Below are 26605 nucleotides of genomic sequence, written 5' to 3' on the forward strand. Positions count from 1 at the left end.
AAAAAGTCTTATCTGTTAGCTTGGCTGCTGTAGGGGAAGCTTCTCTGCTCTCTTGGAACCGCACCCTTGTGTGCACAGGCAATGTCAGGCTCCAAGTTTAGAATCTTGTCCCCTTTGTCTTGTGGTCAGCTTGTCGCTCAAGACATCCATCCTTCCTTGGTTCAGCCCAGTTGTGGACTAAGGAATCTCAGCTCTGTCTCCTAGTTCAGCTCAGGTGTGAGCTAAAGAGTCTCGCTTCCTGTCTCAGAGGCAGGGTTTTTCGAACGCCTGTAATCAGCCAGGTGGTGTTGGATAATTGCCTACCAGCAGTTAACCACCACACTGCTGGATTAGAGGCACATTTGTGAACAGGGATAAGTCCCCTGTTACATACCTCCCCTGTTTGTGGGAAGCTCGGGCTTACCACGGCCAAAGCCCATCCTTCCACTTTCATTCGAGATCTTTCTGTGACTTGAATGAGAGTGGATGGAGGAAGAGAACCCTCTGTCCCGCTGGGATTGGAGCCCTTTCTCCAGTTTATTTTTGTCTCCTCCCGAAGGTGCTTGAGATCAGCACTCCTCAGTCGCTCGAGGAGGACTTTTTCCAAGTAAAGTCTTTTTACCGAGTGCGCGGTCATGAGATTTCTGTTGCTTCGAGCACTCCTCTTTTTGTAGACAAACTGAATGGCAACAGTTGTAGAGCAGTTAGGACTAGCCCTTAGAGTTTTCCGCTCTTGAAGCGGTCTTTCTGCACTCCTACCTCTGTTTGTTGCCTGTTGGGCAGCTGCAGGTTTGGCTAGTGCTTTCTTAGGTGGCTCAAACTTCGTAATCTTGTTTTGAAGGTGCTTGGAGTCCCCAACTCTCACTGTACCCTTGTCCTCACGGGCATTAGTTACTGTGTGATACCGGTGCTTGGGCAGAGCCAATACCATTTCCCGTATTGGAGGAATCTGTAAGTTACTGGTCTGCAGAGTCTCACTCTGTTTGAGTGCGTCTTGCAAGTCTCTTCTCAGGGAATTTATCTGCGCACATTGCTTTCTCTGAGTCTGTATCAGTGTCTCCTTCATATTCTGGAGCACTGTAATTTTTGTCGTCAAGGTTGCCGCTGCGTCTCTTTTCTCCTTGGTGTACTGACTCAAGGGAATGGAACAGTCTCTCTGTCTCTCCAGCTCTTGCTCCAGTTTCTGGGCCTTCTCCCGCTCCCTCTCATACAGAGTCACCTGGTATCGAAGCTCCGCCTCCAATGATGCTCTGATGACATGCAGCGTGGCCTGCAGCTCCTCATACTGCTCTGTGGGGACGTACTGGGTATTCAGACGTCCCTGCAGCGCTTGTACCTCGTTAGAAGCCTGCAGCTTTTCTTCCTGCAGCGTTTGCTGCTTCTCCTCGGCATACTGGAGGTGCATACGCAGACCTTGCAGTTGGTTCTGCAGTCGGTGCTCTGCTTCAAACTTTTCATCTTCCAAAAGTTTATTTATTTATTTAAGCTCGTGCAGCTTTTCATTCTTTCCCTTGACGTGTTCTGTCAACTCAAAATGTTATTTTTTTAATCTTAAATTTTCTCCTTTTTCAGTCTCTGTACTATTCAGGGCCTCCTTGCAGTCCACCTTCCATTTTTGCACATCTGCTTGGAGGCGGGCTGTCTCCTGGCATGACACTTCCATCTCCAGGTTTAGGTTCTGAAGCTCCTTCTGAGAGACTTTGAGATCTAAGTTAAGATGTAGGATAGTTTTCTTTGACATGTCCAGCTCCTCAGTGAGACTGTGAAGTTCCTTTCTGGAGACTTCCAGTTCTGTGCGGCAGCTGTTGATCTCATGATGTGAGGCATCCAGTGCTCTGCGGAGTGTATGAACTTCCTTCTGAGATACGTCTACCTCTGTCCAGACACTGTTGACCTCCTGTTGTGAGGCATTCAGCTGTATGCGAAGAGTGCATCTCTTGCTGAAAGACTGTCATCTCCTTCAGTGCCTCCTCATACTTCCACTTCAGCTTAGCCATCATTTTATCAGATTGGCTCTGCTTTTCATCCATGGCGATAATAGTAGAGTTTGCAGTATCTAGCTCAGTCTTGAGATCATCCAATTCTGTCCTGGCCAAAGAGTACATTGTGAGCACATCTTTCTGTAGCTTCGCGTTATTTTCCCAGAGCCGATCACAGTCACGCCTGGCAACCTTCAGGGCATCCCCAGGGCTGGTCAAGGGATCATCACTCACCGGTTCCGGCTCTACTTCCCTGGGTTGGTTGATTGAGGTTTTTTCACTATTAGAACCGGACAGACACTTCTTTGGGGTACACGACTTCTGCCTTGGGCCCTCTGGATATTCGGTCATCCGCGAGATGACTTCTCCATTTTCTCTAGGCTGCACGGCATTTCGGACCCCCTTTTCCTCCGCAAGATCTGCAGATGTGTCTGTTCCTTCCACGGTAAGTAAAGAACCGCTTTTCTTTTTTTGCCTTTTTGTTTTGGATGACACCGTCCCATCAGGAATACTGGGGTCTCCTTCTTCATTTGAAATTTTAGCAGCGTCACTGGATCCACCTGGCTTTTCTTGCAACTGTAACAGCTGACGGAAATACTCGGTGATCCACTGCTCCCACTCTTTCTCCTGCTGATCATATTCGTCATCATAGGGAGCGGTCTTTCCGGTTCGTACCGAGTTCAGGCACCCCCACCATTCTTGGGGTGTTTTGTGGGTGTGACTCAGTTTGGGTTCCCCCTTTAAGAGATGTCTTCCTCCTCATCGGACTGGAAGGGCAACTCTTCCGTGGGGTAGGGTTCATTACAGGAACGCTGCATCTTTTCCTCCATTTTGGGGCTATCAGGTGTACTTTTCTTCCTGACCTCAGGAGGCGCTATTGCAGCTGTTGCCACTGTATTTGCTAGAACCCCAAAAAGTAGTCCTACAGGTGGGCATATTTTGCTTGTAGAGGTCGTAGCTCTCACAGGCCTCTCTGTAGACTTTTTCTTCCCTTGGGTAAGTTTTACAATATTAGCATTCCTGTGCATGCATTCACTCTCGTCGTCTGAATAAGGCCTGAAGGGACACTGCTCCGTGTGGTGGGGTTCTTTACGCCAGGAACACATTTTCTTCCCTATTTTTACAGAGTCTGTATTTGACTTCAGCTGGGTGGCAATTTTAAATTCCCAGGGTTCTATTTCTTTAAATACAGTGCTTGCTAGCTGCCCATTTGCTTTACACTATTTACTTGCTATATGCAATCCCTCCGCTTCAGCAACAGAATTTGGTTTTCTGCTTGAGTTCAGTAATTTTCAGTCTCATCTTTGGATATTATGGCATTCACTCTTCACACTTTGGGTGCCTGTTTTACTCCCAAGATACATAGGCAGACTTTTTTACTTGCAGAAAAAAAAACATTCTTTGCAGTGGAATATTTATTTCACTCCCGGCAGGGTGAATCAACACTCAGCAATTGGCTTTGGAATACGTTTTACACAGTTCAGCAATCCCTTTTTCCCCGGTAGGGCAATTTTACACTCAGCATTTGTTTGCTGAAAATTCCCCTGCTTCAGCACAGTCTTGCATCAATTTTCACACTTTTCTGCATATACTCCATTCACAGCTGGTAGTCCTATGCAGTGTGGCAACCTTTATTTGCAGAATCAGTACCGCTCGTGGGTCACCATCTGTATTCACTGCTTCAGCGAAATATTTGCAAACAACAAACGCCTATCCCTTTTAAGGGCTAACTCACTTCTTGAACCCTGACTATGGCTGGAAGGCAAACCCCCTATTTCAATGACCATATTACACTTTATTGTGATAGGCACTGTGGCAGGACGGCCTCGTGGCGGGGTCAGTAAGACGCTTGACACGATGGGAAACTTTAAACACTAGTGGTTTATTAGCCACAACCAAAATAAGCACGGGTGCACTGTCCCTTTAAGAAACTACTTTCTTGCAAATTAAAGCCTAGTCCCGTTAGGGACACTAACTCACTTCTTGAGCCCTTACTAACAGGACAGCCATCTAATCTGGTCATGCCCAAAACATGCTACACAAACGATAACCAATAAGCATAATAAGAATAAAGTCTTATCTGTTTTGCAGCTCCAACAGCAAACAGGAACACGGTTCCAGGGAGCAGGCTGTGTCCAGCCTCGCAGCGATCTTGATCTTTATCCTGGGTTGGGGTCCCAGCTGGTCCCAGCAGCCTAGCTCCTCGCAGGACTGGGGACCAGAGCAACAGCAATGGCTTCCCAGCCGGGAGAGTTCTCTCCACCTTCCTGTGGAAAAACAAGCTCCCTGTGTGTGTGTCACTTCCTGCTTTTAAACCTGCAGTCTCTCAGGCCTCCTGCTTAATTAGGCTGCAGGTGTGCTTCCTTCTGTCTGAGGAGATTACCACTCTGTGAACTGGCTGCAGCGTTTCTCCATTCACTATTCCAGCCTACTGAGTCAGTGACTCTGTCACATATCCCTCTCCCCAGCGAAACATTGTCCTGTGGAGCGGCCCGTTGCACCATTCCCGTGCACCAGCATTTTTGGCGAAAATGTCTGACGTCGGCCCTTCCCTCCCCCCTTTTTTTTTTCTTGCCTTCCAATTTAGGTATTTTCTTTTTTGGGTAATTACCAGGCCATCTGGGCCTGAACACTCATCCTTCTCTACCTCTTTCTCTTGTGCCGTCCTGAGTCTAGGGTTGAAGCTCCGCCTTTGTTGTGTCCCCTTTTGCAAATGTCCCCAAGCCTCCTGCTGTCTATCAGCTATCTATGCCTTCTTCCTCTTGGGCTCAGAGTCTCCCTTACCCTGTAGAAGAGCCAAGACCTCAGTTAGCTCATAGTATTCACTCACCAGTGCTTGTCCTGCTTCTCCCTCTGTTTTTTGACCTTCCTCAAAGGTTTTTTGTACTTCTTCGTCTGAATCAGAAGTTTTCCTGGCCCTTTTCTGAGAAGAACCCACACAGATTAAAGCTTCCCATGATATAGAGCTGGCAACCTTTTTCTTATCTTCCGGGCTCTTTTCCAGCTTTGGTTCCTCACCATTTTCTTTAGCTTCCTCTTGATTTTCAACAGAACCAGCACTACCAGTAGAGGACATGGTAGCACTCTTTGCTTTTTCAACCTCATCTTCTTTGTCACTTTCAGAAGGCAGCTTTGCACGCTTTTTAGGGGTGACCATTTTTCTAAAAGAGACCCATGGTGTAATGCCTTCCTTCTTTCTTTCTCCATCAGAAGTGGCCCCTTCACCTTCTGTTTCAACAGTCTGTGCTGTGTCTCCCATTACATTTTCTGTAGGAGAGGTCTCTATAGACTCATCAGGAGAAGAGGGCGAACTGTCTCCTCCATCTACCTCTGCAGGATCACGAGACTCCAATGAGACAGGTACTTGTTCTGTCACATCCTCTGCCTTTGTCTCTTCTTCCTTCTTTCCTTTATGCTTCTTGCCTGAAAGCTTCTTTAAACCAGATCCAGTGAAAAGCTTCCTTAGAGGGCTACCTTGAAGCTTAGCCTTCTCTTGTGAAGACAGTAACTCTGCTTCAGTGGTGATGGCTTCTGGACCTTTCTCCATCAGCGTATTTTTAGTGTTGATTTTCACCTCATTTATCTTTATAACTTCAATTTGGGTGGGGGTCTTATCAACCCTAAGTGCACCCCATGATGCCGCTCTATTACCGTCGGCAGACTCGTAGGCTTGGGCCTTTCTTTCTTGTCCCTTTAATTTACTCCATTGGGAGTGTTGCTGGATAACCTGTGATGTCTATCTCATCTTATTTTCCAACTGAGTGGTGTCCAACATAGCCACATGCTCAGTCTTTAGGGCCTCGAGTATCTCGTCCAGGTCACGCTTTTGTTTCTCCGCCAACTTGCGGCCAGCACGCTCAGACTCCAGGTCCTTCCTCAGGTCATGAAGCTGTCTTTCTGCATATCTTTTTTCACTCAGTGCCGCTGCCAGTTCATCCTCTTTGGCGTTGAGTCGCGACTCCACATCTCTTAGCAGGTTCAGCGCAAGGCTTAAATCTGTTTCTTTCCCTCTATTTCTGACCTGCAATTGCCTGTGCTCCTCCCAGACCTTGTCCAGCTCCAGCTGCAGTCGGTCCCTCTCATTGGCCGTGTCGTCCAGCAGCCTGTGGGTATCAGCCATCTCGATTTCATAGCGCAATGTCAGGCAAGCCACCTGACGGACGGTCACCTCCTCCCTCTCGGCGAGTTGTATTTTGCGCTCAGCAATCTGCGTCTGCAGCTCTTCAATTTGATCCTGCAAATCCCCTCTCAGGGCCTTCACCTCTTCCCGGTGCTTGCTCTGGGCTTGCGTCAGCGCCGCCTTCATCTTTTGGAGCTCTGTAGTTTTTGTCGCCAGTATCGCCGCTGCTTCTGTGTGCTGCTCCAGGGAGACACGTTGCATCCTCTCTGCATTCTACAGTGCTTCCTGCACCTCTAATTTTTCTTGCGCCAATTGCGCCTTCACTTTCTGCGCTTGGTGAAGCTTCTCAGTCCCATCACTAACCTGACCGGTCAGGTTTAAAACCTCTTCTTTCAGGTTTATATTCTCCATTTTCACAGTCTCTATATCCCTTAGGACCGTCTCATTGGCTTTCTTCAAAGTACCTAGCTCTGTTTTGAGCGCGCTAGCTTCTTGGTGAGAAACTTCTAAGTCTTTGATGAAGTTTTGCACATCTCTCTGGGACATCTGATAGCACAGTCTCCAGTCAGGACTTGTTCTCTCTGATTCCATGTTAGCAATTGCGGTGTTGGCTTTATTCAAGCTTGTCGTCAGCTCCTCCAACTCACTCCGCAAGAGTTGCTCTGTTTTCTTTAAAGTCGCATACTCTTGTATAGCTGGGAGTATACACCTCTGTACCTTGGCATTAGCTTCTTGCTCCCTATTCAATTGTTTCTGCAAGACATCATAATCACGCTGGGCAGTTTGGAGTGCAGAAATTAAGGCCTCTTTTCCCTGGATCAAGGATTCAGCTTCCCTTTGCTCCTCCTTTTCCTTTGCCACCGTTCCTGTGACAATTCTGCCCATCACTCCGGTCTGCAGCACATCTCGGTGGCTTGCTGACGCCTGTTGTCCTGATATCGCAGGCTCAAGTGGTTCGGTCACTTCCTCTGTGACTTGAGAAATATTTTTATTTTTCTTCTTTCTCTTTGTTTTATTAGTTCCAGAGACATCAGTGGTACTGGGCACACACACACTGGACACTTTTGCAGCTTTCATCTGCGGGTTCGTCTCTCTTCCCGGGGCCACATATGCGTCGTCATCATAATCATCATATGGCCTGAAGGGACACTGTTTTGTATGGTTATGTACATTGCAAAACTGACAAATGACGGCGGCCATTTTAAAACCCCGTTTTTTTTTGGTTTTTTTTCACACCCGACGAGGCAGACTTTGCACAACACACGTAAGTTGTTCTTGCTTTACAATATTTGAACCTTCTGGGTTCTTCTTAGGGCAACTTTTTTTTACCAGACAGGGCAACCTTTGCTCACAGCACTAGCTAGCTGCAAATTCACTCACTTCAGCAAAAGGCATTAGCTTTACACAGCAATCCTTTCATACCCGACGGGGCAAAATTTACACCCAGCGCTTGCTAGCAGTAACTTCCATGCTTCAGCAAAAATCATTTTTTTTTCCGCTTGAGTTAAGTGTCTCAACACATCTTCATCTACTGACCCCCAGAGGCGTAACATCCCACTTCTGACACCACCTGTGGCAGGACGGCCTCGCGGCGGGGTCAGTAAGACGCTTGACACGATGGGAAACTTTAAACACTAGTGGTTTATTAGCCACAACCAAAATAAGCACGGGTGCACTGTCCCTTTAAGAAACTACTTTCTTGCAAATTAAAGCCTAGTCCCGTTAGGGACACTAACTCACTTCTTGAGCCCTTACTAACAGGACAGCCAGCTAATCTGGTCATGCCCAAAACATGCTACACAAACGATAACCAATAAGCATAATAAGAATAAAGTCTTATCTGTTTTGCAGCTCCAACAGCAAACAGGAACACGGTTCCAGGGAGCAGGCTGTGTCCAGCCTCGCAGCGATCTTGATCTTTATCCTGGGTTGGGGTCCCAGCTGGTCCCAGCAGCCTAGCTCCTCGCAGGACTGGGGACCAGAGCAACAGCAACGGCTTCCCAGCCAGGAGAGTTCTCACCACCTTCCTGTGGAAAAACAAGCTCCCTGTGTGTGTGTCACTTCCTGCTTTTAAACCTGCAGTCTCTCAGGCCTCCTGCTTAATTAGGCTGCAGGTGTGCTTCCTTCTGTCTGAGGAGATTAACACTCTGTGAACTGGCTGCAGAGTCTCTCCATTCACTATTCCAGCCTACTGAGTCAGTGACTCTGTCACAGCACATAAGGTTTACCTGCTTCAGCAGTCTCTCTCTCTCCTCCTGGGATTGGGGAAAAGAGTCCATCCGTGGTTTTGTAAGTATCAGTGCAGTGTAGATTTCCTGCCTGGGTTCGTCTCTAACTCTGGTCTCTGCTGCATGAGATATTTTTGTTTAGGCTGTTTGTAGGCAAAAAAGCACAAAAAAAATTTCACAGGAAATCTCCGGTCCTTTCCAACTTCAAAGACCACCTACATCCCACTTCTGACACCATATGTAGGAGGACATGTGCAGAGGTACACAATGGAGACTGTTTTACGGTGAAACTAAAACAAGGCTTTATTGTGCCTGTCGCTTTAAACACAGCAAAAATCAACATAAGAGAATAAGCCAAACAAAAAAACCTATCTCTGCTTTGGAGACTATCTACACATGTAGCTTAGCCCTCTCTGACTGGGTTGGTTAGCTAAGCTATTTACCAGCCCCAAATCCTGGAGACATTTATCAATACACATAGACATAGATAATAGTTTTATACAAAAAGTCTTATCTGTTAGCTTGGCTGCTGTAGGGGAAGCTTCTCTGCTCTCTTGGAACCGCACCCTTGTGTGCACAGGCAATGTCAGGCTCCAAGTTTAGAATCTTGTCCCCTTTGTCTTGTGGTCAGCTTGTCGCTCAAGATATCTGTCCTTCCTTGGTTCAGCCCAGTTGTGGACTAAGGAATCTCTGCTGTGTCTCCTAGTTCAGCTCAGGTGTGAGCTAAGGAGTTTCTCTTCGTGTCTCAGAGGCAGGGTTTTTCTACCACCTGTAATCAGCCAGGTGGTGTTGGATAATTGCCTACCAGCAGTTAACCACCACACTGCTGGATTAGAGGCACATTTGTGAACAGGGATAAGTCACCTGTTACATAGGGTATCAATCTTTGCCAATACATCTGGACATCGTGGAGTGAGAATAGTGATATAAGTGAGCAAATGAAGCTGAACGTAACAACTTGCACCCCTATTGTGGGAAGTGGCCTAGCAATGAGACATCATAGCACAAGAAGGGGATGACTGGTGGAGGGCTCTCAACCAATACCGGACCCTCGTAAGTTAAGCCCCGCATATGTGGCCAATTCACCTGGGGCAGCTCCGTGCAAAGAAATGAAGAATCACTTACTGAGTCTCGTAGTTCCGTCCGGTAGGTGTGCTCCTGGCTGTATGCTGTCAGCAGAAGAACCTCTCAATGTAGAGAGAGAGAGTCAGCGGGCACCGCTGGACAAAAATGTAAGGCTGGACTGTGCTAATGCAAACGGAATAAATTTATGAAACATGCACAAAAAATGGAAAAAAGAAGGGAAAGGTCCTCGGTGGAACTCTAACGCGTTTCACCTCTATGGGGCTTTGTAAAAAAAAAAAAAACGCCTGTGCCCCCCCACAAAAATATAACATGTCTGACTCCCCTGTTAAGTAATATGGTTTATAGAGTAGATGATGCAGGTTCATCTAAGAAATGCCTATGTGGTTTGGAGTTTGCAGTTGTTGGGAAAACGAGAGTGACTAAACACCGGAGCACAAAGTTGTGTTTAAAACAATGTGAGAGATTGCATCATTCAGCAGCATATAATTATGTAATAGTACTAGTTTAGCAACTATAAAGACCCCTATTTTAAAGAATGACAACCTTAATACAGTGTATCAAAAAATAATTTTATCTAACTTTTTTAAAAACATAATAATGTTGGCATGCCAGTATGTAATATGGAAATATGCATTGTTAGTAACACAATCAAATTATTTTGTGTTTCAGTTGTTGCACGTCTTTATTACAAGGTCTGTACAAGAAACAACTTCTCCAAAGTACAGTCATGGTGACCTCAACACATCTCTGCTTTTTATGTGTGACCAATGTCCTCCTGGAACTTTTGTAAAACATGACTGCACTGCTGACCAGAAGACAGAGTGTGCTGTGTGTCCTACTCATCATTATGCAGACGGGTGGAATTCTAACAAGGAATGTCTGTTTTGCAGTACCGTCTGCAAGGAGCTTCAGTTTGTGAAGCAAGAATGCAATTCCACTCACAACAGGCTTTGTGAGTGCATTGAAGGTCGATATTTGGAATTAGAATTTTGTTTACCGCATACAAAGTGCCCTCCGGGTTTTGGTGTGATACAATTAGGTATGTACAGTAGCTATATTTTACATTTAGTGTCAGTGCAACAAACTAATATATAAGTACAACATATACTTTTAAGAAAGGAAGAAAATAATTTTATGCAGGTATTCCGTTTTTCTTAACTTACACTCTCTCTCCATATACTTCACGTTTTTTCACAACTCCAGGGTCCCTCCGATTGCTGAGATATTTTTTTTTTTTACTTCTGCCAGTACTTGCAAGGAAACACAAAAATGGCTGACGGCTCACCCAGCCAGAAGCTGCAATGTTACCTCATGATGATCTCACAGCTTTCTCTCGGCCCCGGAGTGAGGTTGATCCCATTGGCCATATTGTTTCTCCTGAATAATAATTTTTATAAGGGAATTTCAAACTTAAATTAATTGGGAACCTGGGGGGATTCACACATTTTTATGTATAACAAACTCTGCAGGGATAATGGAGCTTCTAAAACATAGAATGAGGTCTCATAAGCTTATGTTGGACCAATAACAAACCTATATGTATTGCGCTAGGACTGGAACCGACTCCCGCCGTGAGCAACATTAAAACAAGATGGGCTGTTCTGTTATTTGTTTGTTAGTCAAGCTGTGCAGTACATTTATAATGTATCTAGAAATAAGATCATAAAGTTTGTTCAAGCACAGAAAGGAATCACTCGTAGCTCATAAAGTTTACTTGCGTATCAATTATTTATTCCTGAGTAATGGGAAACGTCTCTATGGATCAACAACACTTTCACATGGAAGTACTCAGAAAATTAAACAATTAGGTCCTTTACTTAATGTGATGTAACTTAGTTGTTTGGATGATATTTTAATCTTAATGCACATTTTAAACATACCTAAGTCTTTCTTCCCGTTTCTGAAAATATTAATGTTACAGCTTATCCTACTTGGAATATAACAGCAACGAAAGTCTATGTTAGTATTCATATTTTTTGTTCATTTACAGGTTCTCTTTTAAAAGTCCAAATGTACAGTATGTTGAAGGTTGGAAGCACTGTGCAGTTCAGTAAGACAAAATACATTTCTATAATCATTGAGTTCAACATGTTAATTTTAAAACCAATATTTACTTTCGTAAACTTGTTTAATACCAAAAGTATGTTTCAAGATTCCTGTCTAGTTTGTGGTTTAGAGAAAGATGTAATTAAAGCAAAAATACACTTGTTTGTTTTTTATGGTCTGCAGCGCACATTGTTTGGGGTATTGTTCTAAAGTTGCCCAAATCTTTGGCCTTACAAAATAAGACAAGGCAGATAACTTTGCCAAATATGCGGGTAATTAAAAGAAATGGCTACTTAGTTTATATTACATGACGTGTACAGAGATAAACACATCATAGCACCGTGTTAAGTAATACTATCTGTATATGGATCAAAGATTCAAATTTAGATATAAAAGAAACTTTCACCATCCTTTTGATTGCTTTCAGCAATGTTAAGCACAGACGTTGCATCCAGAATTTCTTACATTCAGATTCAACTCCAAAATCCCTGTTTATGGTGGCAGTCTCTTATTGTTCACTCTGTATGTGATGCAAGTGTTTTAAAACTCTAGGTATGTCCTGCATGTTTTACCTTTGTTTGCTGTTTTATACTGTAAATGTTGAACAAACATAAATTATATTCTTCTTAGTCCTACGGCAGCACAGCAGTGATATTGAAGCTCCTCCCACTAGGTAGGACCTTTGGTGGAGGAGCTATAAAATCATTCCATTGCCTCATTGTCAATGTTTTTTCTGTCCTGTCTGGAGGTATGATGGAAGGCTATTTTACATTTCAGGATTTGTTATTTTTAGAGGCTTCCACAAGGATGTAACAGCCAGATAAGAAGATGACATCAACCAGACATTTTAAACAAATACTGTATATCCATTCTAACAAGAGTATAGTGAAATATGGGTGGATTCACCAATGTGAAAATAGAAATAGCTTTAAAAAATGAAATTCTGATGTCATGTGCAGCATGCAAACCTGCGGTGGCCTTTACCTGTGTCTAGGTCTTCAAAAGCCTGGTTAGCACCTGACCTTTTGGCTGAAGCCTAAAGATTTTTCCCAACATCAATTTGTTTTTTTTTTTAATGTGATGATTCATTTGATTTTATCTTACTCAGTTAGAGCATTTGCGCTTTCAGTTATTATCCAATAAATGCTTTGGTTATAACCATGGATGGCGGACTTAGCTTTTAAGTCACAACTGTGCGCAATTCCATTTGATTACTTTTCATTATTTGGATCTAAATAAGAACATATTAATGAGAAAATCTCAGGAACTAGAGATGTAGTAGATGAAGTAGATTTCTTCCCCAAGATCAAAGGCATAATCGTCTCAGAAAGCCAGATTTGATCCTAGAATATGTTGATGGAACAAAGGTCCATAAGATCTCTAAAGCAGGACAAGAATATTCAGATGTCCAATCACACCAGACCATTAAATGTAACAAAGATAAGAAGCACCAGTCTTTTCTAAACCAAGGAGATTCTGATTGTGTGGCAGATGAGGACAGGGGCAGTACCCCAGTTGGAGGGAGATTAAAGTTTTTCAGTCATCTCTGGAAACATATTGACTACTAATTAATGGGTCCACCAGTCTACATAACGGGGCTACACCATAGAATTCCTTGCTTACCCAGAAGAGAAGTTAATTATTTCCAAGACCTCTTCCTGTCCCCTAAAGAAAAAAGCTCTAGAAAAAGTTGTTGCTCCATTACAATAAAGGTTTAACATGACTTATTGTATCCTTTTTTTGGTGCCAAAAGTGAAAGGAGTATTTAGAACGGTATCGAACTTAAAGAAATCAACAGATTTGTCAAATATAAGTGTTTCAAGATTGAAACAGTAGTCAGTCATAAACATCTTGCAGTCAAAATAGATCATAGCATCACTAAGACCATCAAGGATGATTGCCTACACATTCTGATTTGCAATTCCCACCAGAGAGTTGTGATTAATGACATGGAAGGGATCATAAAGATTTTTCCAGTTTTCAGAGCTACCTTTCGGCCCGTCATCAGAATTAAGAATATTGACCAATGTAATGGTGGTAATGGCAGCAGCCTTACACTTAGAAATCATAGGGGTTATACCATGTTTATATGAGTAGATCATAAAAGCAAAATTTTCAGACCAATTGGAAGGAAATATTTCAAGAGGCGTTCAGTTTTTAACGAAATACAGATGAACTATCAACTGGGAGAAAAGCAAGTTGGATCCATCACCAAACCTCCAGTCCCAAGGACTATTTTGAATACTAGCAAAGAAAAGATATGTCTTACTCTCTCAAAGTGCAAGATGCTGGTCAATGAATGCAAATGACTAGGAGCTCAAAGATGGTCTTTGGTAAGAACTGTATTAAGTTACTAGTCTGATGGCAGTGTCCATTAGTTCAAAGTTCAGATTGCAGCTGTTAGCACCCTTTAAAGGAAAAGCTTTGACATCCACTCATTTAGTGAGAAGTTTCACTAACGCTATAACAATACTTAGACCTGTAATCTGAATTATTTTACCATCCTGGGATTTGTTTGGTTTTTCCATTTTTTTTGTCAAGCACCATTAGACTTTTCAGCAAGCTATAAAGAAATTGCTAACTCTTAAAACAGCATTCTAAGTGGCAACACGATTAGCTGAAATAAGACTAGTCTTCCAAATCACCATAGATTATTTTTCATCAAGACAAAGTAGTATTGAGGAAAGTTTTAGAATTCTCGTCTAGGGTATTATTATATTTCCATAGTAAGCAATATATCATTCTTCCTTTTTTTGTCCAAAAATACAGAATAGTAAGCAAAGAGAATGTAATTTCTTGGACTAGCTTAGACATCTATTTAGAGTAAGATACTTTGTGGGCTGTAATACCTTTCAATGGACCAACATATTAATCATATAAAGTTGTCTTGTGCATAAACTTTCATCAGATGTCATTTCTAAACTGGAGATGGGATGCTTAAATACTGTACACATCAATTTCATCACAGCACTCTTTGAATGAGGTTTTCAGATGATTAGCATACTGTAGCTGAAGTATTGTCCGCTGTACTGTACTGTACATCCACGAATGAGTTATTTAGAGGATATTATCCTAAGGCCTGTGCATTCACCTCAGATATCACTGTGCAGTGTGAACAAATAGAGGTGTGACTGGGGCTGTAGTCACCCAATTACATGTACTATAGGTGTTACAGTTTTCCATAGTGTATCATAAATGCAGTTCTGATTCAAGCTATTTTTCTTGGAGTTCAAAATATTGATGTGTAACGGGTGTTCCCTCTGGCCTGACCCACCCAATCTCATATTGGCCCGTGTAGTCTAACCAGTCCCCCATTACAAGGCGTGTGTGGTGGTGCACCTGCAAGTAACAGGACTCTTGAGTCTCCCGCTTGGTGTTATTAGGGGATGTCATCAGGACAGGTAGCTGAGGTAGTGGGTGCGAGTCCAACTTACTTCATGTGCAGCGCCTCCACCTCATCAGGATCTGTGCTTCCGCAGGGAGATGGTCCTGGTGAGGAACTCCTTCTTGGTGCCATCCACTGTTGAGTAATCTCACACTCACACAGTGGGGTTCTTTTTCTCAAGGACATCTTTATTGCATACAGGGATGTAGCAGACTGCCCCATGCAGCTGCCAGCTCTAGCCGCACATCTCTCCGTGATGTCCCTTTGCCAGGTACGCCCTCCCGTACTGAAGTGGGATTCCCTTTCTCCTAGGGAGATCACCGCTGTGCCAGGTCCCTGGACACAGTGTGGCATAGACAAACTTAATCTATCACTCTGCTGCCGCTAGTTACTGCACTAGGGTCACAAAAGTGTTACTTCCTCTCGGTACCTTCGGGTTACTATTTCTTCACCAACAACAACACTAACTGTCAGTGTTGTGCCCTTTATACTCCAGGGGGCAGGCGCATCTCTGAGGTCACTATCCAGGGACTCAGAGCATACAGCCACTCCCTTCCTTACACAGGGCACCACACAAGGGTGTGAGGGAAAACCTCCATAACTCCCGTTGGCAGACCTGTATTTACCAGGACTTACTGCCAACAGGGAAGATGTATGCAGTCATTATTATGCATGGCTACATACTCCCCCTGGTTAATACCCACCGTCCCGGCTGGGACCTAAATTTGGTGTACCTTGCGCCAGGAAACACTGCAAAAGAACACACAAATAACATAGCAAACATCATTGCATGGACATAATAATGTAAGCCCAATACACTCACTGACCAGCAGGGAGCGTTAAAGAAAACAACAGACCACTCTATTGGATACTCAATAATAATGCCGAGGATCTGGCTTCTTCTCCTTCGCCCCGCGGCATCATGTACAGTCACGCTGTATTCTCTGGGTACTCCTCGCTCATTGCAGTATACTACCTTATGCATATATACACTGCGCCCTATCTTCCATACCCTCATCAGTTGAGCTACCCTCTTCTCAGCCTGTATCCCTTTTATGGCTCCCCCTCTCTCCACGATATAATACTGTATATCAGTTTTGAGCCATCTCTCCCTATTCTCCTCTATCTCTCGCATTAGAGGTTCAGGGACGTAAGGGTAATCAAGCCCATGGGACTTCCTATACTTCGCCGCAATAGCCCGTTCAGCTCGACACGACCTGGTCAAGCCACCTTGCCCAGCCGCTCCGGGCAACACCCATGACAGGGGCTCATCCGTTTCTACCGGATCATCCAACCCTGCGGACCCCTTAGGTATAACAAGGCCTGCCTGGATTCGATCCCACCTTACCCTTAGGGCCCTAAGGTATGACTCGTCGTCAAAGTCACCGGCAGCCCACCAGTGATCAACCACCCCCTCCCTCTCTAAAATAAAGCGGGTGCGGTCGAACCATGATACATACCCCTCGTACAATGGGGCCCACCACCTAGTCTCCTTCCGTTCCTCGGAGCTAGGATCTGTACTCTCTTCTATGGACTCCTCATCAGGCCCACCAGAAGACACCCCAGATGTACCCTCAGATCTCTCATTAACTCTTTTATACTGAGAGGTGTTTCGTACTGTGATACTAAGCCCACTAGGACAATCGCTAGATACAGACACTTGCCTAGACATACTCCCTCCTCCCTCCGACCCATCATCCGACGTACCCAAGTCCAGGCTTCCAGTCCAATCACCGGAAGGACCCCGTGACTCCCCGGACAACCCTAAGCTGGAACTGGACCCAAATAAAATAGTGACGGGCACAGGGGCTTTAACTAGGGCCTTGGGGCTAACCTTGGGTGTGGATGGGGTTTGGGGACGGGACCGAACAGTAGGGACTGACAGGGTTTCGACCTGCTCTCCAGCGATACCTGTCTTGACGTCGCCACAAAGTCCATCTTTATGCTCAACAGCGGAGCTTCTGGGGTTGCAGTTCAAACGTCCGTTCCCCCTGGTAGTAGGGGATCGTTTCTCGCTGCTTCACCTCAGAGGCGGCACCATCTCCCACTCGGGGCCTCCCTGGTCCGCCTTCACCACTTCCGCACACGCACGTGCTGCGACGCCATCTTGGGATGGATCCCCAATCGAGATCTCTTCCTCCACCATGACATCCGGCAACGCCCGTCTGCTGCGCGATCCAGTCTGGCTCTGGACTCGCTTCTCCGGCTCTTCCTCCCCTCGGTTCTGCAACAGGCACTGTGTCTTAGCACCTCGCAGGGTCGGGGTTGATCGACCCGCATCCGATCCACTAGTCACCACGGCAGTGGGACTCCGGCGATCGGGAGGTCGCGGTACGGGAGACTCTCGACTCCGCGTCTCCACACCAAGAGGAATTTCATCCCTCCATGGCGTACCAATGGTATGACAGTCTCGTCTGATGACCGTCTTACTCGCCAGCCTTGCACACTCCTCATCCGAGGATTCCAGTTTGCAATTCGGCCGAGGCATCCCGGTAGGAGACCGGCGATGGGCTCCTCGGTGATCACCTCTCCGATGACTGAATTTCTCTATCGGAAGCACTAATGATGGCTCCGACTCTGCGGGACTGGCACTCTTGTTCCAGAGAGCTCCCGGCTGTTCTTCTCTTGGAATCGGGACATACCCGGCTACTCCCACAGCCTGCACCGGTACGAATGTGGTCATTGGCCACATGTACTGCAGTCCGCAGTGGGGGCATCGGGCCTCGCTGCCCACGGCTCCGCCCGGCAGTCTGCACTGCAGGCAAAGACATGCCACAGTCTCCACACCCTCCACACGGATTATCAGGAAGCCTCCTGGAGCCGAATAAGGGTGAGTGGAAATCACAGGACCTTGGTCCACTTTGTCAGCAGCTTCAGCCATCTTTACCAGCGGAGGCACTCGTCTCAGAGGTCTATACTGATCAATGGCTCTTCGCAACTGAAAGGCATGGGCAGAGGTAGCAACCCTTCCTCCCATTTTCTCTGTCGACATCCGGTGTAACCGCAAACCACTCCCCCTGGTTGAAACTAGGGGGATGTCTCGTAGATTTGTAGGCTGACCCAGCACAGGTGCGGAGTGAGTCATAGTCCATGAGGGCGCGGCTCCAGCTTTCGCGCCAAACTCCTCAGCGGGGTGGAGTTTTCTCGTTGGCGCCAATCCTGGCCAACAATTAGCAAACTGCAAAGTTGCAAGACTTTCTGCAGCATGCCCACGCGGCGTCCCGGGGAAGCGGGAACCGCCATTTTGGTAAGCATTGTCCTTTCTTCCATTTAAGGCAGCGTCTGGCTGTTTGTTAATTGGGGTATAACAAAGTCCATTTCGTTCCTCCCATCTAAGCACACTGTCCTGCTCATTATTCTCAGGGGTATCATCCCGAGAACAAAAACACGACAAACACGGCGCAGCCACGGCTTTCACGCCATTCCACAACAAACTCACAAAAGTCTCTTCTGTAGCTTGTTCTTCGTCTGACCGCAATCCTGGACCTTCTGCTCTATGCAGATCCTCCATTCTCGTGGTTCTCTCTCTCCGCCATCCTGGACCTTCTGTTCTGTACAGATCCTCCATTCCGACAGGTCTCTCGTGATCGTTGAACACGTCTCTCGTGATCGTTGAACACCGATTCTCTGTACGTGGAGCTCCGCTCTGCGGGGCAGCTACCACATCTGTACAATAAACATGCCTTGTGCACCACCTTGTGTACCTAACGTAGATCTGACTCGTGTTTGCACTACCTCAGGCTAGGCTCACTCTTTCTGTGTCTACTGTAACACGTTCCTCCAGTCTGTGCTCCTTGGTAAGTGATCTGGAATGGAGACTAGAGTACTCTGGCTCTTCCATGCAGTACTTTGGGCGTCGACCTACTTTTGGCTAGCCTAGTGCGGACCCTTCCAGAATTCCTGCTCTCAGTTACCAGTTTACCCCTTCAGGCGTCCCCCGCTAGCGCTACCTCAAGGCGACTAGAACAGCAATAGCCCCCGGCTCCAGACTCACTAACCCCTAACGGATCCCAAGGCGTCTTTGCGGCATGCATATCCAGCATCTCCCTGACTACCCCTGGCTCCGTCCCACGCAGCACAAAGTGGCAGCAGACACTTCTCTCTTTCCTAATGTGTGCCTAGCAAAAGCCTGTCCTGTTGACAGGTATCTCAGCAGCGCCTCCAATTGTAACGGGTGTTCCCTCTGGCCTGACCCACCCAATCTCATATTGGCCCGTGTAGTCTAACCAGTCCCCCATTACAAGGCGTGTGTGGTGGTGCACCTGCAAGTAACAGGACTCTTGAGTCTCCCGCTTGGTGTTATTAGGGGATGTCATCAGGACAGGTAGCTGAGGTAGTGGGTGCGAGTCCAACTTACTTCATGTGCAGCGCCTCCACCTCATCAGGATCTGTGCTTCCGCAGGGAGATGGTCCTGGTGAGGAACTCCTTCTTGGTGCCATCCACTGTTGAGTAATCTCACACTCACACAGTGGGGTTCTTTTTCTCAAGGACATCTTTATTGCATACAGGGATGTAGCAGACTGCCCCATGCAGCTGCCAGCTCTAGCCGCACATCTCTCCGTGATGTCCCTTTGCCAGGTACGCCCTCCCGTACTGAAGTGGGATTCCCTTTCTCCTAGGGAGATCACCGCTGTGCCAGGTCCCTGGACACAGTGTGGCATAGACAAACTTAATCTATCACTCTGCTGCCGCTAGTTACTGCACTAGGGTCACAAAAGTGTTACTTCCTCTCGGTACCTTCGGGTTACTATTTCTTCACCAACAACAACACTAACTGTCAGTGTTGTGCCCTTTATACTCCAGGGGGCAGGCGCATCTCTGAGGTCACTATCCAGGGACTCAGAGCATACAGCCACTCCCTTCCTTACACAGGGCACCACACAAGGGTGTGAGGGAAAACCTCCATAACTCCCGTTGGCAGACCTGTATTTACCAGGACTTACTGCCAACAGGGAAGATGTATGCAGTCATTATTATGCATGGCTACAGATGTATTTCAGTTTCCATGTTCTTCTGTCCTAAATGTTGGTGAAGTTAATTCTAAGAACTAATACAGATAAATCTGAAGTAGAATGTCTGGGTAGAGTACAGTGTTGACCAGCTGTTCTGGCGTTAGGGTCAGAAATGGTGTTTCTGTGATGGTACATCCTTTTGTGTAAGCTTTCTCATTCATATTAGGGCATTTCATACATTGGATAATATATACTACATTTCTTAATTTGCTGGTAAATGATCATTTTACTTTTATGGTTACTCAATGTGCTGTGTGGATTGTAGTTTCTGTAGAAATGTGTTTGCACAACCTCAAGAAGAAATGTGAAACCTGCAAAGTAGCTGTAGCAGATGTATCCCTAGATGGCAACCTGTATCTGATAAGCAGGTTAGAGAGATTGGTAGGTTGCTTACTGACTGTGATGGGTGGTTCAGTGAATATATTTCTGAGTGTCTCAGCTTCTTCAGTGATCAGTGGTCCTTCAGTGGTGGTAATATATTATTGTAGGTGATGACCATGAGAGCACTGTGGGTCTGTGTTTCCTTTTGTATTAGAGCAGCTACTCGCTTGTTAACACTTCATACCTGAGGACCCCCTGCCTCATGATACTTATCCTCTCAACACCTGATTCATGAACGTATAAACCAGATGACAATATCTCAACTACATTATGCTAATCATTTAAACGCGAAATTCAGAGGAAGACCCCTTCTGTGGTTAATCTAATTTGTTATGCATTTAAGCCTCCCATGTCAGTTTAGAGATCACATCTGATGAAGTGATCTCCGCAGTCTCGAAAGCTTATGCCCAAGACAACCTTGTACAAATTATTTGTTGCTTCATTAAAAGGTAACACAGCCACAAAGTATCTTACTCTTTCGGGGACCAACATGACTGATAGACCCCTTCAATGAGCATCTATTTAGAGAAAACAGCAGCTTGGAATAAAGGTGAAGATTCAATAAATTATTGCTTTGAAGACATTACAAGTTTAAAGATGATGTAATACTTATACTTTTACTTGTTTAATTTGTATAAAAATGTTGTTAATCACCTATATTTCCCCTGTAGAACATAATGCCACTGCCATTACTCCACTTTGGTCTGAGAAAGAGATTGCTACGTTAAGCTCCATAGTCAGTACAGTTAATGCATGTGTGAAACGCCCAGGGATTGTTTCTGAGATGTTACTATTCCAGCAGTTTCCTGTTTTTGGTTTTTGCTGCTGTAGCGGTGATACGGACCACTGTAAATGCCATTGTGCATGCAGGACTTCCGATTTGAGCCTAAGTTGTAATACAGTTTTCCGCTGTCTCAGATGATTATGTCACTGCTGATCTCCTCCTCTCCCTCTACTATTTGCTCTCTTACCCCATTCTCTCGCATCTTCTAAAACCTCTTGTTCCTACTATAATCCCTACACTCTCACACATTTTTAACTCCTCACTCTACTCTGGTACCTTTCCCTCCTCCTTCAAACATGCAACAGTTATACCATTACTCAAAAGCAGCAAGCTTGACCCTACCTGTCTTTCTAACTATCGACCTGTCTCCCGCCTGCCTTTTGCCTCTAAACTCCTTGAACGTCTTGTCTTCTCTCGCTTGCTCCACTTTCTCAACCCCTATTCTCTCCTAGAGCCTCTACAATCTGGCTTTCGCACTGCTCACTCGACTGAAACAGCCCTCACTAAAATAACTAATGAGCTCCATGCTGCCAAAGACAGAGGTCATTACACCCTGCTCATACAGTATTACTCGACCTCTCTGCAGCATTTGACACTGTGGACCACCCTCTTCTCCTTCACATTCTCCATACTCTTGTTATTTGGAACAAAGCTCTATCCTGGATCTCCTCTTACCTCTCCCATCGTACTTTCAGTGTCTCTTCTGCTAACACATCCTCCTTCTCTATTGATTTCTCTGTGGGGGTACCACAGGGCTCTGTCCTGGGACCTCTTCTCTTTTCCCTGTACACACTTTCTCTAGGTGACCTAATCACATCTCTTGGGTTTAAATATCACCTCTATGCTGATGACAATCAAATTTAATTTTCAACCCCCGACTTAAACCTGCTGTACAGACCAAAGTTTCTGAATGTCTCTCTGCGATATCATTCTGGATGGCCCTACGCCGACTTAAACTTAACATGGCAAAACCCGAGCTCCTCATACTTCCTGCCAAATCTGGCCCTACTACCTCCTTCCACATTACTGTTGGAAGTACTATCATTCACCAAGTAGCCCAAGCACGCTGCCTAGGGGTCACACTCGAGTCCTCTCTCACATTCTCCACTCACATTCGAAACGTTTCTAAAACCTGTCGCTTTTCCTTTACAAAGATACACCCTTTCCTCTGTTGTTCGACTGCTAAAACTCTGACTCAGGCACTCATTCTCTCCCGTCTCGATTAACTCCTGCTGTCCGGCCTTCCTGCCTCTCCCCTTTCTCCCCTACAATCTATCCTAAGCGCTGCTGCCAGAATCACTCTACTCTTTCCTAAATCTGTCTCAGTGTTTCCCCTGCTGAAATCACTCTCCTGGCTTTCTATCAAATCCCGCATCTCACACTCAATTCTCCTCCTCATCTTTAAAGCTGTACACTCTTCTGCTCCTCCTTACGTCTCAGCCCTAATTTCTCGCTATGCACCATCCCAACTCTTGCATTCTGCTCAAGGATGCCTTCTCTCTACCCCCTTTGTATCTAAAGCCCTCTCCCGCCTTAAACCTTTCTCACTTACTGCCCCGCACCTCTGGGATGCCCTTCCCCTCAATACCCGACAGCACCCTCTCTATCCACCTTTAAGACCACCTTAAGACACACTTGCATAAAGAAGCATATGAGTAGCATAGTGGATAATACTAGACACATGATACATACAGCTTGGCCCCCTGCAGACGCACTTACCAGAACTCCCTCCTACTGTCTCTGTACGTTCTCCCTACCTACCAATTGGATTGTAAGCTTCTCGGAGCAGGGACTCTTCTTCCAAAATGATACTTTTATGCCTGAAGCACTAATTCCCATGATCTGTTATTTGTATTATTTGTTATTTATAGGATTGTCACGTGTATTACTGCTGTGAAGCGCTATGTACACTAATGGCGCGATATAAATAAAGACATACATACTGTACATACAAAGTGTACTAAATTGTAAGTTTGGATATTGTTTTTACCTACTATAAATCTATTGAATAACCTTGATGTGCTCTGTCTTTTCTTTTCTGTGGTTTCTCTCACTATAGTGAAAAACAAGTTAATACACATTATTGCTGCATCATATGCCATTCACTTAAATAGAAGCTGTGTTTTACTTCACTTCTCACTATATTAAATAATTGAATATATTGTACAGTAGGATTCAAACTGGCTTCATCCTCTTTAAAAGCACCGAGTGTACCACTGTACTAGTCCTTCTAGATATCCTTTACTGTCCGGAGTGTTAAAGAGGCCTATGTATTAAGCATCACAAATGACTTTATAGGGCCAAACTTGGCACACAAAAATCTAATTTAAAATTGCTTTTCTGTACGTCTATGTACCTGAAATTTCTTGATCTGTGCCACAGCATAAAAAATATGTTTATTCATTGTCTTTGGTGCATAGAGATGAAACACACTAGGTGTGCAGATGTTGATAATATGTACTAAAAAGAATGTTGTTGTTCATCAAAAAAGGAGAAAATGCATCAAAATTGTTCACCAAGTTAAACCTGGTATAATAATAGTCTGTTTATATTGTTAGCACATACTTAGGTTGTTATGAAGTAGCACATACAGTATGTTTAATTACATAGGTTAACAAAATGTATTATTTTCACAGTATGGCGATTATAAATAATACTAAACACATTCAGATGTACTGTAGCAAGCTTTATTTTACCCACTGATAATGCAGAATATTGCATTTTAATGCAGAATATCACAGCGTTTCCACAGGATTCAATGGCAGTGATAACGCAGAATATCACAGAATATCTCAGCAGAACATGCTGTCTCAAGCAGTAAAATTTACTAGATCTGTAAATACACAACATCCTGTTTCAATTCAAATGGTATCAATCGGGTATTCATCGTGATGCAATCCATCAATATTCATTTCAAACAATTAATTATACATAATATGGATTAAGCCTTAATACATGAGGAACGTTTTATGTTAGGTTTGTACTACTTTTGTTAGTGTTTCTAATAAAATGTTGTAAAAAACAAGCAGTTCAACATGAGTTCTTGATAAACAATACATGTCCTAGGAGTCCTGGGGTGGTCTGGTCCCTTTCCAGACCACCCCGGGGCTCCTAGGACGCGTATTGTTTACTGAGAACTCGTGATATACTGTACCTTGTCCTTGGCTTACTCTGCTAGACATGCTTGATTCACTCTACAATGTTACCCTTTATGGGATTTAAGTCCTCCTGATAGGATGAAGGGATTATTTTTGCATAAGCATTTCTTTACTGGATATTGGTAGTGTTAGTGTAACATGGGATTTATCCCTGTTCACAAATGTGCCTCTAATCCAGCAGTGTGGTGGTTAACTGCTGGTAGGCAATTAACTAACACCACCTGGCTGATTACAGGGATTAGAAAAAGCCTGCCTCTGAGACAGGAAGAGAGACTCCTGAGCACACAAGTGAGCTGAACAAGGAGACAGACGTCTTGAGCCTGCCAAAAGAGACTGCAAGCTGACAACAAGACACAGGGGATAGTACTTCTATACCTGGATCCTGACATTGCCTTTTCACACACGGGTGTGGACACCAGGAGAACAAAGAAGCCTTCCGCTACAGCAACACAGCTAACAGATAAGACCTTTCTTTTAAGACTATTATCTATGTCTATCTAAGTATATGAATGTCTCTATGATTTGGGCTGGTGAATCGCTGGGCTAACCATGCAGTTAGAGAGAACTGGATCACAAGTGTATATATACTCCAGAGTGGAGCAGATTTTGTTTGCTGATTTACATGTTTGCTGTGTTTAAAGCAACAGGCGCAATAAAGCCTTATTTTAATTTCACCTTAAAACAGTCTCCATTGCATACCTCTGAACACGTCTCTTACATATGGTGTCAGAGGTGGCCCTTGAAGTTAAAAGGAGCCCCGGAGATTGCCTGTGAAATTTTTTTGTGCTTTTTGCCTGCATACAGTTTTACAAACAGCCTGAGCAACAAAAACAAAGATTCACCTGCAGCAGAGATCAGAATTAAAAGGATACACATCCAGGCAGGAAATCTACACTGCACTGAAGAAAGCCACAAAACCACAGATGGACTCTTTTCCCCGAGGAGAGAGAGAGACTGTGCTAAAGAAGGTAAACCTTACTTGCCTATCACAATAAAGTGTAATATGGCTGTTGAAATAGGGGCTTTGCCTTCCAGCCATAGTCAGGGTTCAAGAAGTGAGTTAGCGCTCCAATGAAAGGAGCTAGGCTTTGTTTATTGTTTTCTTTAAAAAAAAATTGTGCTGAAGCAGTGAATACAGATGGTGACCCACGAGCGGTACTGATTCTGCAAGTAAAGGCTGCCACACCGCATAGCACTACCAGCTGTGAATGAAGTATATGCAGAAAAGTGTAAAAATTGATGCAAGACTGTGCTGAAGCAGGGGAATTTTCAGCAAACAAGTGTTGAGTGTAAAATTGCCCTACAGGGTAAAAAAGGGATTGCTAAACTGTGTAAAAGGTAACTCAAAGCCAATTGCTGAGTGTTGAGTCACCCTGCCGGGAGTGAAAGAAATATTCCACTGCAAAGAATATATTTTTTTCTGCAAGTAAAGTCTGCCTATGTATCTTGAGAGTAAAACAGGCACCCAAAGTGTGAAGAGTGAATGCCATAATACCCAAAGATGAGACTTAAAATTACTGAACTCAAGCAGAAAACCACATTATTTTGCTGAAGCGGAGGGATTGCACCAAGCAAGTAAATGATGTAAAGCAAATAGAAGTTTTAACTTGGCAACTGCACATCCAGTATACCTAATTAGAAAGAATGCGTGCACAGTAAAGCTAATGTTTTAAAAATTACAAGAGGAAAGAAAAAGTCTACGGAGATTCTGTGAGAGCTACGACCTCTACAAGCAAAATATGCCCACCGGTAGGACTATCACAAGCTGGTTTTCTAGAAAATTCCCTGGCAAAAGCTGCAATAGCACCTCCAGAGGTCAGGAAGAAAAATACACCTGATAGCCCCAAAATGGAGGACAAGATGCGGCGTTCCTGTAATGAACCCTACCCCATGGAAGAGTGGCCCTTCCAGTCCGATGCGGAGGAAGACATCTCTTACGGGGAACCCGAACCGAGTCACACCCACAAAACACCCCAAGAATGGTGGGGGTGCCTGAACTCGGTACAAACCGAAAAGACTGCTCCCTATGATGACGAATATTATCGACAGGAGAAAGAGGGGGAGCAGCGGATCACCGAATATTTCCATCAGCTAATACAGTTGCAAGAAAAGCATGGTGGATCCAGTGAAGCTGCTAAAATTTCAAATGAAGATGGAGACCCCAGTATCCCTGAGGGGACGGAGTCATCCAAAACAAAAAGGCGAAAAAAGAAAAGCGGTTCTTCACGTACCGTGGAAGGAACAGACACGTCTGCAGATCCCGCGGAGAAAAAGGGGGACCGAGATGCCCTGCAGCCTAGAGAAAATGGAGGATTCGTCATGCGAATGACCAAATATCCAGAGGGCCCAAGGCAGAAGTCGGGTAACCTAAAGAAGTGTCTGTCCGGTGCCAACAGTGAGGAACCCTCAATCAACCATCCCATGGAAGCGGAGCCAGAACCAGTGA

The 26605-nt window shown here is 44.9% G+C and overlaps 1 protein-coding gene across 1 annotated transcript in view; it reads left to right on the forward strand.

The window, feature by feature from the left end:
* TNFRSF11B (TNF receptor superfamily member 11b) overlaps positions 1-26605 on the forward strand; it is a 72289-nt gene that overhangs the window by 32019 nt on the left and 13665 nt on the right. The window contains exon 2 of the mRNA XM_075582395.1: positions 10062-10431. Coding sequence (XP_075438510.1) covers positions 10062-10431 — 370 coding nt within the window. The remainder of the gene's footprint in view (positions 1-10061; positions 10432-26605) is intronic.

The sequence above is a fragment of the Ascaphus truei genome, chromosome 2 (assembly GCF_040206685.1).
Source record: "Ascaphus truei isolate aAscTru1 chromosome 2, aAscTru1.hap1, whole genome shotgun sequence".
NCBI classification, from domain to species: Eukaryota; Metazoa; Chordata; class Amphibia; order Anura; family Ascaphidae; genus Ascaphus; species Ascaphus truei.